A 13,146-nucleotide genomic window follows, 5' to 3' on the forward strand; every position below is an offset into this window, starting at 1 on the left:
CAAAGCCTGTCCACAGCGAGGGCGCTCTAAGCAAGCACTCTATTATTTCCCTGCACTATTTCACACAAGAGAGGGCGTACCTGTGCAGGTCACTCCGTCACCCATGTAGCCAGAATTGCACGCGCACGTGAAGCTGCCGTCGGTATCGGTGCACACAGCGTCCGCGTGACAGTTGTCTGCTTGCTCGGAGCACTCATCGATATTCGGGCATTCCACCCTCGCATTGCCCCGATAACCGGCATCACATTCACAGAAGAAGGATCCTACGGTGTTGGTGCAAGAGCTGTTTGACGCACAGCTCGACGGAGTGTCACACTCGTCGATGTCTGAAAGGACGAGAAAACGACTTAGCGCATGAGCTTCAGATTAGCATCGACAGCGAGGTTCTAGGTGTTGTCTCTTATTGTGGCGAGGTTTGAAAGAGAATAGGTCCACAGTGTCATGCAATGGCTTGGCAATAACAGCCTCGGTTTGGCGATTAATTTGAAAATCAAATTCGGGGTTGCGGAATGAAGTGTCGAACAATTGGGTTGTTTCAGTTTTGTTGGTTGCAGATTTTTCTCAATTCTGCTAATTTTAAAATGGGATTGTCAATAATCATTCTTAGTCTCCATCATATATGATAACCCCAAGAAAAAAAGGGGGGAAAGAAGAAGACAATTAGATAACTGTTTATCTGAATGAATTTATAAAGTCGCTAGAATAATATAACATTATCAAAACCTCTGAAACACACTGAAAAAGTCGAGGGGGGGGGGGGCGGATTCCGCCCCGGCCCTTTTAGGGTTAATAACATTCACTTCCTATCCTTGTTTTTTTTTAATATTGAAATTAATTTGTGTCCCCCTTTTCATTCCTGGCACAGCACTGCTTGATTATAACCTGACACTTCCAATATTTAGATTGGATGGATTTTCATTTTCCCTCTAACAGTTTCTTGTAAGCATGTACAGAGCGCCCTCATTGTGGTCTGGTCTTTGTTACTCTGTGATACGCACAGGTAAACACTCTGTACTTCACTGTTGCTAAATTTGAATAACAAAGCCTGTCCACAGCGAGGGCGCTCTAAGCAAGCACTCTATTATTTCCCTGCACTATTTAACATGAGAGGGCGTACCTGTGCAGGTCACTCCGTCACCCATGTAGCCAGAATTGCACGCGCACGTGAAGCTGCCGTCGGTATCGGTGCACACAGCGTCCGCGTGACAGTTGTCTGCTTGCTCGGAGCACTCATCGATATTCGGGCATTCCACCCTCGCATTGCCCCGATAACCCGCATCACATTCACAGTAGAAGGATCCTACGGTGTTGGTGCAAGTGCTGTTTGACGCACAGCTCGACGGAGTGTCACACTCGTCGATGTCTGAAAGGACGAGAAAACGACTTAGCGGATGAGCTTCAGATTAGCATCGAAAGCGAGGTTCTATAGGTGTTGTCTCTTATTGTGGCGAGGTTTGAAAGCGAATAGGTCCACAGTGTCATGCAATGGCTTGGCAATGACAGCCTGGGTTTGGCATTTAATTTGAAAATCAAATTCGGGGTTGCGGAATAAAGTGTCGAACAATTAGGTTGATTCAGTTTTGTTGGTTGCAGATTTCTTTCAATTCTGCTAATTTTAAAATGGGATTGTCAATAATCATTCTTAGTCTGCATTCGTATATGATACCCCCCCCCCCAAGAAAAAAAGGGGGAAAAGAAGAAGACAATTAGATAACTGTTTATCTGAATGAATTTATAAAGTCGAGTGCTGGAATAATATAACATTATCAAAACCTCTGAAACGCACTGAAAAAAGGTAGGAGACAGAAAATTACAAGCCCACCGGGACAGTACCAAATACACGTAAAGATAGAATATTATTATTTTTACTTCATGGTATAGTTTTGATACTGAAACTCTCTCTGCTAATGTCACGACCAATACTAGAATCAAGTCAAAATCTTTCCGTTCAATCAAAGCATATAAAGGATAAAGCTGAGGACTCGAAGCATTATTACACTGCAAAAACTGTAGTGTTAATTTAACACCATTCGGTATCTATATAGGACAACACCAGTAAAATTTAACACCAGTTGGTCCTATATAGATACCAATGGTGTAAATTTAACACTGCAGTTTTTGCAGTGTACGGATTGCGATATTTCCATTTGAGGTTACCTGAGCACGTGGTACCGTCACCAGAGTAACCACCGTTGCACATGCAGGTGTACGACCCTTGTGTGTTCATACACTGCGCGTTGTCATCACAGGTGTCTGAAACTCCACACTCGTCGACATCTGTGGAGAAGAAAAAGGGACGAGGACAAAACTGATGAATAAGGAGACATCTATCCTGATACTTTCACAGCTTCATTTTGGTTGAGTTACATCAAGATGGATGAAACAGTAGATCTCCCAAAAGAGGGGGAAGAATTAGAAATGTGTATGTATGTTTCTCTCTGCTGTACTTACTGAGCCCGCTTCGTCTTTGAAGAAAGTTTGATGACAAAGACAATATAAGGACGATGGACAGTTCATTTTAAATAAAACCACTGGCGGTAATATGCTTCTGACATCTCCTCAATAGTTCCTCAGGAGTATGCCCACAAGTTCAAACGGCACCACTGTCCATGTCATTTTTAACTTCAGCCTCTCATTTTTTTGGCTTCTCCTTTGTGAAGGAAGGGTGGAATTTGGAGGCGAACAAAGGGTGCTACATATTTCCACTCAACCCCTCCAGATAACCACTTGATCATTTTAATGGTTACAATGGCAAAATCCATTGTGTATAACCTTACCGAAGCAGGAAATTCCATCTCCAAGATATCCAGTATTACAGGCACAGCTGTACGATCCTACGCTGTCGGTACAAGTGGCCTGAGAGTGGCAGGGAGTAGTCAGCATGCACTCATTGATGTCTAAGAAAAAAATGAGAAATTAAGATTAAAATTGTTATAAATTCACAGAGTTTTAACAAAGTACAAACGACTTGAGACACGTATACAAGTTTCCTCAGAGAAACCTCCAAACAAATTAATAAAAGAATTAAACTTTGGCAGCATTTTTTCCCACTTAATATTCCTGCGAACTACGTGGGATATATCACTTACGGACTTAAAAAAACATCACATTTCGTGCATGTAGACTGAGCAATTAGGACAATAATCGAGCAATTCCGCAAAATATTTAGTTGTGCAAGAAATTCAAATTTATTTTTCCATACTTGTGCAGGTTGTTCCACTGCCTTCGTAGCCTCCGTTGCAGGTGCAATTGAAACCGCCGTCTGTGTTGGTACACATAGCGTTGCTGTCGCAGTTATCCATGTTGCGCAAGCACTCATCAATATCTACAATATAAATTGAAAGGAAAGTGGACATTGTCAGAGGGGCACGATGAATATCTGTAGGCCTTTATCTAAACCAGTTCATGAGTTTGCTATAATTTCTCCATGCATTGTCTGGCTGCCATGAACAAAACTAACAGAAAACTGACAATTTACAATATATTGTTGATTAATGTGATGTGGCATGTAGCGTTCTTGACACACGAGAGGCGAATAACACACTCGGCGCGTAATCCATTCAATGATTTGTATCAGCCAATTTTGCGATGTATCAAACAGTTTAACCCTTGTCAAAATGTTTAGCATTATGTGGTGCAACGAAATAGAAAGGGAAATATTACCAAGGCAGCTCCTCATATCGCTGGCGAGTTCGTAGCCTGATGTACATGAACAGGTGTAACCGCCAGGAATATTGGCGCAGGTTCCATGCCCATCATCACAATCGTCACTTGACTCCGTACATTCGTTAATATCTGGAACATGAAATTACACATTAGACATGAAATAAAGACTCCACAAAGTACAAGACTTAGTCATTAATGTCGCCCTCACCAGGGTTATCACCAACACCATAGGCGAACATTATTCTACATCATTCAAAGCGGTGGTTGTGACTTTGGGTTTTGTGCTGCAACTGTCTTAGTAATGCCCAGTTGTTGTTTTTTCCATGTGGCACAATATGGGTCGATTTGGTATTCCCCTCCATAGAGGACAAGGGAACTTGCGTATAGGGACGTTTTTACGGAATACTCGTGGCGTGGCAAGCATCCCTTTTCGTTTTATCGAAGCGGAATCAGAAAAGACAATGTTCAAGTTTGTTCCTTCTCAAGTGGGGCCAATGAGTTGGACTGGTCTCTACATGAATTGTGCTTTTTTTTCAAGTCAAGTTGGGGCGACTCCTGACAAGGGCAATATCATAAGGATCCAGGGGATGTCTTGTCTTTTTTTGTCTTGAGGCAGTTTACCTTCGCAGTGAGTGGCGTTTATTGCTTGAAATCCACTGTCACATCTGCAAGTGTCAGCGTTGGATGTTGAGTTCAAGAAGCAAATGGCATTGGCCCCGCAGTAGTCGGTGTCTGTACAGTTGCTTGAGGCTAGAAATAAAATTATTTCAGGAAATTGTTTTTGGTTTAAAATTGTCTGGATTGTTTGCTGCCCCATATTTAGGCTTGAAGTTTGCATTCAGGTATATAAGGACTCAAAACTTCATTGTTTTAATGATTTAGCTGTCAAACAGTAAAATGGAAATTTAACTGTTTCATGTAGTCTGCAGCCTTTGAATATTTCCACAGATTCAGTGCTTCTGATAAGAGCTTTCATTATAAGATGGAATTTTGCGTCGGGATGATATAAATCAAATTAGGTTTTGCCGTTCACCGACGTTTGAACACTGTAAACTCAGTCTGTTACTGAGCTTTCATCTTGTGAGCTTTCAGCTTAAGTATGATCAAGATTGGCATTTTGGAACTTGAAAACAAATCAGTTAACGCAAAACTTAAAAAGATGGAGCGACCTTCAATAATAACAGGCTAGGTGTGACAGTTTGAAGTCTGAACAGAGGAACACTTGAGTTGGTCTCAGAAGGGTTTTAAAGGGTTCTTTGAGTTAATTGTCTTACCCTCGCAGTCCATTCCGTTCTCGGCCAATGTAAAGCCGTCATCGCAACTACAAGTGTATCCACCCACGGTATTCATGCAATTCTGGGAACAGTCGTCGGTAGATAGACTGCACTCTTCGATGTCTGCAACCACAACAAAATGAATCACATCTCTGTTGAACCTACTGCTTCATAAAATCAATTCGGATTATTTTTAAGACTGTCGTAGAAAGAGAGGAACTAGGCCTACTTAGATCCAGGAAGAGGTTAATTTTTAGTGCTTTATGAGCGGTGCATTTAGTATCCTGAAGTTTGAGAGACAGTTTGAAAGGAATAATGCGTTACATAAGGAGTCTGTATCAGGATTGTAAAATACTGTTGGTTTTAAGTTGACTGCATTGATTTTTATATGGCAAATTAACAAAATACGTCCTTTACTTGTTTAAATTGAGGAAGTCACCCTACTTGTGGTTGTGTGAAAGACCCCTATAGACCATTATCATGACCGTTATCATTATCCTCTTTGCATGCACAAAAACATTATCATTTAGTACTTTTATTGGATACAGGGAACATGTCTATTGCAAAGGGCGAATGCTGAGAAAGTATGGACACGCTAAACTAGATCCAAAACGAGGCTGTGCTTCCACAACGCATCGTTACTATGTAGCTGGCTGAGCTATTACATAGGGGCCCATTGAAGTATTCTATGGTAGCCTCTCTTTCAGTGACTCAGTCTATTTACCAGAGCACTCGTCTCCGTTCTGAGTAAAACCGCTGTCGCAGATACAGACGAACGAACCAGCGTTGTTGTCGCACGTAGAATTGGCAGGGCAGCTGGCGGCATTAAGGCATTCATTTACGTCTGCAACAGAAAAAATAAGTATATAATATAATAAGAAATGTTACCAATAGGCCCGTAGCTTTTAATCAGAGAAATAGTAAATACAGCTGTGTTCCTTGTCTTAACTAACCTCTGGGAATTTAAATTCTGGAATCAAAAATTGGGTCAAGGATGCAAAGCAGGGAAGAATCTCACTGAGCATAAAAATGTTGATCACCGAAACGTTTTGTTTTCATCTCATGAGATGTGTGTTGAATTTTCTGGCCCTCAGCTGTTATTGCTAAGACGTAAATCAAAAGTAGTATTTCTGCTAATCAATTTTTTTAAAATAAAAATCATACTACTAATTATCTACGTACCAACGCACATGTCAGAAGAATCTTTTTCGTAGCCTTGATTGCAGTCGCACTGATAGCTACCCGGAGTATTGACACAGTGCGATGATGCGGTACACGATGCGTCCCCATTGGTGCATTCATTCTTATCTGCAAAAAAAATACAAAGATATTAAAAATGTACTGCCAAATTTGGAAAAACATTCACAATTTTGGATCAAAAACCGTATCATTGGAAAACAGATTGATGTTGAAATAGGGCAAAAGGGTCCTCGGCAGGAAAAATATCTTATTTTTTTTTTGGAAGGGCTTGTCAAAGAACACCACGTCAAATCACAACTCACAAGCCTAAATTAAATTCAAGTCTTGTCACATCACGTCATCACCTGTGATAACTTCAGAGTGACTTGTGATGAAATGTTTCGACTTTTGAAGACTCGTGATGACTTAGTCTGACTGTATAGTGACACCCTAGCCACATTCTTATTGCCCACAGTGAACTTGCTGCTATTTCCCTACACAGCATTCGACAAATCAGTCTGCTCATAGAACCTAAAAAAAACACCAAATTACCGACCGAAGCACAAGGGCGGATCCAGAACACAATTTTTTTGGGGGGCAAACAAATTTTGGTCCCCCAAAAAGTGGGTAAAAAAAAGATTACGGCGAGGGGTTCGGGTCCGCTTAAGGGCCCCGAAACTTTTTTGATTCTTGATGCTCTGTGGTGCGATCTGAGGCAATTTCTGACCACTTTAACCAATGTTTTTTGAGGAAAAGATGGTGGTGTACTCATTGCCTGCCTTTATTGCGACGTCACATTAAAACAATTGGTTTCGCTTCTTTTTTTTGGCCCTCCCCCGGATCCGCCCTTGTCGGAGCAAAACAATACTTAAAAAGTAACTTTTGCATCTGCTAGTTGCTAAGCTGCTGCTCTTTCAACTAAACTGTGCAAATGGGTATTTGGACTGGAATGCCCTACAAACCTTGCTCAAATGATATATCTTTGGACTTGCTTTGTGCTTTAGTGCACAACAAACAAACAAACAAACAAACAAACAAACAAACAAACAAACACCCCAACACCCCCAACAAACAAACAAACAACCCAACAGACAAGCAAACAAACGAAAACTTACCGACACAACTATCACCGGTCCCCGCATAGCCCGTGTTGCAAGTGCAGGTAAAACTACTAACAGTGTTTGCACAAGCTGCATTCGCGTCGCAGTCATCTGAGCCGTCGCTGCATTCGTCTGCGTCCACACATGTGCCGTTGCCACTGTCCGTGTAACCTGTGTCACACTGACATTCATACGACCCCATGGTGTTGACACAAGAACTGTCACTTGGGCAAGTGAACAGGCTTGGGTTGTCACACTCGATGACATCTGTGTAGTAATTGTCAAGCAGATACGAGACTTTGAAAAAAAATGTTTAATGACCCATGATTTTGCAGAACGGATGCATGTCAGTATAACCAGGTCTTGGTGATTTAATAAAACGCTTTCCCTTGGATTCCATTGACTTTTAATTAAGACATTCACAGTAAACCAATCAGTGGAGTTTGTTACCATTATAAATAGGGCCCAATATTTCAATTTCTGTTGCTCGAGGGACAGTTCATTTTCGAAAATAAATAAATTTTCAAGGGCAGACGAGATTCTCAACATTGAAATTTGTCAGTGTTTTTTTTTCACTTCCTGAACGTTGTTGATTTTTAACACTTTAACTACTTGCAGAATGGAAATTCTAAGTTCAGGTATTTTATTTTATTTCGCAAACAGGGGCCTACCCAGCGCCCCTAATTAAATGGTCAAGATACTGATAAGGTAATCTATTATGTCCATAGTGAATTGACATACCATCACAGGTTGTTCCATCTCCAATGAATCCTGACTTGCAAGCGCAGGTGTATGAGCCGTCCGTGTTGGTACAATTTGCATTGGAATGGCAGGGACCGCCTAGACATTCGTTGACGTCTGTGAAGAGGCAAATAACAGGTGTTGATATAGTGTTTGGCAGCATGCCGGAGAAAACATTTTTGTCATCCATTTGGTCACCAAAACACACATGTTTCTTTGTTTCGAGTCAGGGAAGGCAAACGAGTCCAATGAAAAAAATTAACTTTTCTTCTACTTCGATCTCAGATTTTGTCTTCAAATCTGAAAATACGTTAGCATATTCAAAACATTTCCGAGTTATCTGGTATTCTGTGAGAAAATGTTCCCGTCGAATTTGGTGCTTTCTTAATGGCAATCATATTTTTGGTACATTATAGCCCGATACACTTGTCAAGAAAATGAGTCTTAATAAGACGAGCATCTGCTTTGCATGATATCGGATGACAGTTTGAATCGAGTACTCACCAACGCACTGAGTAAGGCCGGAGCTGACATAGCCATTATCACACTGACAAGTGTACGAGTCCTGGGTGTCGATGCATGTGCTGTGAGGTCCGCATGCATCTGTGCCAGCGGTACATTCATCCACAACTGTAAAAAAAAAAAACAAAGGAATGGTATTCGAGGATTATTCAAAGAAATTGCCATGTGGTTGTCTGGAGTTGCTGCAATACCAATGTTGGATGATTTACCACCTGTCAACAAAATCTGTCAATCACATTTTTTTCCGCTGCATGTGTTGGCTATGTACCTTACGATTTATTTTTCTCCGTGGGGATGGAGATCACCCTGAGAATGACAGTCACTGATGTGATACTTACGAGTTGGAGTAGTGGGTGCTTCTGTAGATGGACTTTCCGTCGTAACCTGGCCACTCTGTGCTGTGGTGTCACTGCCACCCAAGGTCGAAGTGCCACTTTCCACCACTGTCGTAGATTCAACTACTTCTGTCATCATTGCAGTACCGGTAGTGGCTGCGGCTGATGCCACTGTGGTGGCACTACCACCACCAATCACAGTGCTACTCTCGGTCATGGTTGCGGCTGGTGCCACTGTGATACTCTCGGTCATGGTTGCGGCTGGTGCCACTGTGGTTGCACTACCACCACCAGCCACAGTGATACTCTCGGTCATGGTTGCGGCTGGTGCCACTGTGATACTCTCGGTCATGGTTGCGGGTTGTGCCACTGTGGTGGCACTACCACCACCAGCCACAGTGCTACTCTCGGTCATGGTTGCGGCTGGTGCCATTGTGATACTCTCAGTTATGGTTGCGGCAGGTGCCACTGTGGTGGCACTACCACCATCAGCCACAGTGATACTCTCGGTCATGGTTGCGGCAGGTGCCACTGTGGTGGCACTACCGCCACCAGCCACAGTGATACTCTCGGTCATGGTTGCGGCAGGTGCCACTGTGGTGGCACTTCCACCACCAGCCACAGTGATACTCTCGGTCATGGTTGCGGCTGGTGCCACTGTGGTGGCACTACCACCACCGGCCACAGTGATACTCTCGGTCATGGTTGCGGCAGGTGCAACTGTGGTGGCACTACCACCACCGGCCACAGTGATACTCTCGGTCATGGTTGCAGCTGGTGCCACTGTTGTGGCACTACCACCACCAGCCACAGTGATACTCTCGGTCATGGTTGCGGCAGGTGCCACTGTGGTGGCACTACCACCACCGGCCACAGTGATACTCTCGGTCATGGTTGCGGCTGGTGCCACTGTGATACTCTCGGTCATGGTTGCGGCAGGTGCCACTGTGGTGGCACTACCACCACCAGCCACAGTGATACTCTCGGTCATGGTTGCGGCTGGTGCCACTGTGGTGGCACTACCACCACCAGCCACAGTGATACTCTCGGTCATGGTTGCGGGTTGTGCCACTGTGGTGGCACTACCACCATCAGCCACAGTGATACTCTCGGTCATGGTTGCGGGTTGTGCCACTGTGGTGGCACTTCCACCATCAGCCACAGTGATACTCTCGGTCATGGTTGCGGGTTGTGCCACTGTGGTTGCACTACCACCACCAGCCACAGTGATACTCTCGGTCATGGTTGCGGGTTGTGCCACTGTGGTGGCACTTCCACCATCAGCCACAGTGATACTCTCGGTCATGGTTGCGGGTTGTGCCACTGTGGTTGCACTACCACCACCAGCCACAGTGATACTCTCGGTCATGGTTGCATCTGCCATTATGGTAATGCTCTGCTCCGTGGTGCCACTCTCGACTGTACTTCCATCTGCTTCCATGGTGCTACTCAGTACTGTGGTTTCGGTCCCATCTTATAAATAAATGGGAAAAAAGGTATTTTAGTTACTTTGAATATTTATTTTCTAGTTTTGCAGATTAATACCCCAGTCGTTTTGTCATTTTGACTAAGTGCGATCAATATAACAGCGTCTTGTCAGATCTTGTAATGATTAGTTTGAAAAATATAATGTAAAACAACGTTTGTCGTGCGCACAAAAACCTCGGCAAATATAAAAATTGAAACTCGTGTTTAAATCTGTCTGCTGTTCAGAGAAAGAAGCATCAATGATAATTTATTAAATACTTTGATTGGGAAGAATATGCAGACAGGATTCGCTGAATAGGAAACGGAAGAAATAGTCGCACTTCAAGGAGCCAGTTGCTTTTTGTCACTTTTCTGAATGGACTGTCATATCTAATGCCTGAATTGCATACTGAAAGTGTCCGTTCGAGAGTTTAGAAAGAACGAGTGAAAGGTTTAAAACAGGTCTTTCCCACAACATGAATATTTTACTTCAGAGAAATTTCAAAGCGTAGAGACATCGTGTTTTGGACTTCTACCTGATGTATCAGTTGCAGTGCTCAGTTCCTCGGTAGTGGAATCAGGACAATTAGTGTATTCTGTTGTGTTTTCTGAAAGAAAAAAAATAATAAAATAAATGAAATGAAAATAAACCGGACAAAAGGAAGTCGCAATCTAACAATCGATCTTTTACGTGGATCTGTCTGAATGGAAGGTAAGAGCAGCCATGTAACTTTATCTGTAATTTTTTTTTGGGGGGGGGGGGCAGAATAAATTTGGGTTCCCCAAAAAGTGGGTCCCAAAAATTACGGCGTGGGGTTGGGGGCCCGCTTAAGGGCCCCGAACAGTTTTTGGATTCTAGATGCTCTGTGGTGCAATCTGAGGCAATTTCTGACCATTTTAACCATTTTTGAAGGAAAAGATGGTGGTGTACGCAGTGCCTACCTCAATTGCGGCTTCACTTAAAAAAAGGGTTCTCGGTGGTTTTTTTTTGGGGGGGGGGGGAGGAGGGGGGCATGGCCCCCGTTGCCCCCCCCCCCCGGATCCGCCCTTGATTATTATCAGGCATGCAACTGGGAATTTAGGGGGGAAACGAGGAAATTCCAAACCACACAAGACTTTGTACAGTGTTGTTCAATTTGTAATGGCATTCATCAAAAGTAAAAAACGAGGAAATCAGCAGATCCGAGGAAAAGTTGCATGCCTGTATTATTAATACCCCTGATCATTGGGCCGCCAATGAAACTTTGCAAATACAGTCTCGGCTCCTTAGGTAATATACAGCTCGATACAGCCATTTCTGCGCAAGGCAGCTAGAATCAATCACAATTACCACCTCTGCCCTCACAGGCACCCAATTTACATGCACTCCTGGCTTGGGAGAAGCGATGAGTGACAAAGTGCCTTGCCCAAGGGCACACGCACCACAACCCCAGGCTGGACTCGAACCCACAACCGACAGAACTACCCACAGACCACGAGTTCAATGCCTAGACCACGAGGCCACATGCACAGCTCTCATATCGATCGAGCGTTTGTAAGTCCGCGGTTTTATGTGAATGACACTCGCCAACTGACCCATAAAAAGCTATGCCAGGCAAATAGTTTAGGCATTACAACTCTTCTCATGCAGTGACCTATCCCCCAATTTGAGGCCCGTTTGCTTTGGGGAGCATCCTGTTTAGGATCGAAACGAAAGGTCCTTTATGTTCATGACAACTCAATGTTTAAATATTTGCAATTGGTTTCTTTTTTTTTACATGTTCATTAATTCATAACTCACAAGAGGGCGTTCCCGATTGGGTGGAACCATCTTCACTAGAAAAAAAAGGGCCGAAGAAAGATCAAGTAGGTAAATTAAGGTAACTTAAATGATAAAGTTGTAAACTACATACCGTACACAATAGTGTTAATGACGTCACCAAATATGGTGAACGTGGAGTTCTGGAACGCCTCGACAAGTAATGCAACCGTCGTACTCTCAGGGACGAAGGTGGTAGATTGAAAGGAAGCATCAACTTCCAGGCCGATTGAGGTGGTGTTCGTTTCATCGGTTGTATTACTGATCTCAGTAACGTTACAATCAAGTGCTGTACTGCCAAAGTCGGTGATAGCCTCAGCGAACTACAACGGCAGGAAAAAATAAAAGATCGGCAGCCAATGAAGTTTGCGCAAGATGGGTGTTATGTGGGAAGATGATTTCGTTCTTGTGAGTGTGCAAGCGGCAGAGTTCTGGACAAGTTGGAGTCGTTTTATCGTATGTTGTGGTAGACCTACAAGTAGGCTATTGCAAAAATCTAATCTGGATGATACGAAAGCATGCATGAGCTGTTCTGCAGCAGAGGATGTAAGTGTGTTTCTTACTGCTGCTTTACGTCGTAGATGCATGTAAGAGGACTGACAAATAGAAGAGACATGTCGTTCAAGGTTCATTGACTTAATATAAGAACACAACCTGATGTTTGCTCGTTCAACATTCATTCAACAACACCAGGCAATCCTCGCGAAGCGTGCCCTGGAGCTCATAATTGGTTTATTTAATTGATTCAGAATGACTATTCATGCACCGGGAGTCTTTTCAAGCATCTGGTCCACACAATGGACAAGAGTTAGCCCATTCATCGGTGTAATGGGTTAATGCTATACGACTGCACTGCTCGGTTCTCTTCACCAGCCCACGATCAGTCAAAGGCACATTTGACAGCCAGTCAGTCAGCCAACGAGTCTGTTATTGATGCGCAAAGAGAACACAACAGGCTTGCTCTCTGGTTCCATCAAGACTCGACTCTTCGTTCACGCATTAATACAAGCTTATCATTCATTTTGCTCAGATTATACAGCGCTGTGGTTTTGTCTCTTATATCA

General features: G+C 43.4%; 1 protein-coding gene across 1 annotated transcript in view; it reads right to left on the reverse strand.

Moving 5' to 3' along the window:
* Positions 1–13,146, reverse strand: part of LOC119729852 (fibrillin-2-like) — a 30,463-nt gene that overhangs the window by 9,499 nt on the left and 7,818 nt on the right. The window contains exons 7-22 of the mRNA XM_038202647.1: positions 12,177–12,405; positions 10,821–10,892; positions 8,821–10,290; positions 8,465–8,590; positions 7,961–8,077; positions 7,235–7,486; positions 6,123–6,248; positions 5,665–5,784; positions 4,941–5,063; positions 4,288–4,416; positions 3,664–3,795; positions 3,203–3,325; positions 2,778–2,897; positions 2,158–2,277; positions 1,118–1,363; positions 81–326 (exon numbers count right to left, since the gene is read on the reverse strand). Coding sequence (XP_038058575.1) covers positions 81–326; positions 1,118–1,363; positions 2,158–2,277; positions 2,778–2,897; positions 3,203–3,325; positions 3,664–3,795; positions 4,288–4,416; positions 4,941–5,063; positions 5,665–5,784; positions 6,123–6,248; positions 7,235–7,486; positions 7,961–8,077; positions 8,465–8,590; positions 8,821–10,290; positions 10,821–10,892; positions 12,177–12,405 — 3,751 coding nt within the window. The remainder of the gene's footprint in view (positions 1–80; positions 327–1,117; positions 1,364–2,157; positions 2,278–2,777; positions 2,898–3,202; positions 3,326–3,663; positions 3,796–4,287; positions 4,417–4,940; positions 5,064–5,664; positions 5,785–6,122; positions 6,249–7,234; positions 7,487–7,960; positions 8,078–8,464; positions 8,591–8,820; positions 10,291–10,820; positions 10,893–12,176; positions 12,406–13,146) is intronic.

Source organism: Patiria miniata, unplaced genomic scaffold (genome assembly GCF_015706575.1).
Source record: "Patiria miniata isolate m_02_andy unplaced genomic scaffold, ASM1570657v1 HiC_scaffold_21, whole genome shotgun sequence".
Taxonomy (NCBI): Eukaryota; Metazoa; Echinodermata; class Asteroidea; order Valvatida; family Asterinidae; genus Patiria; species Patiria miniata.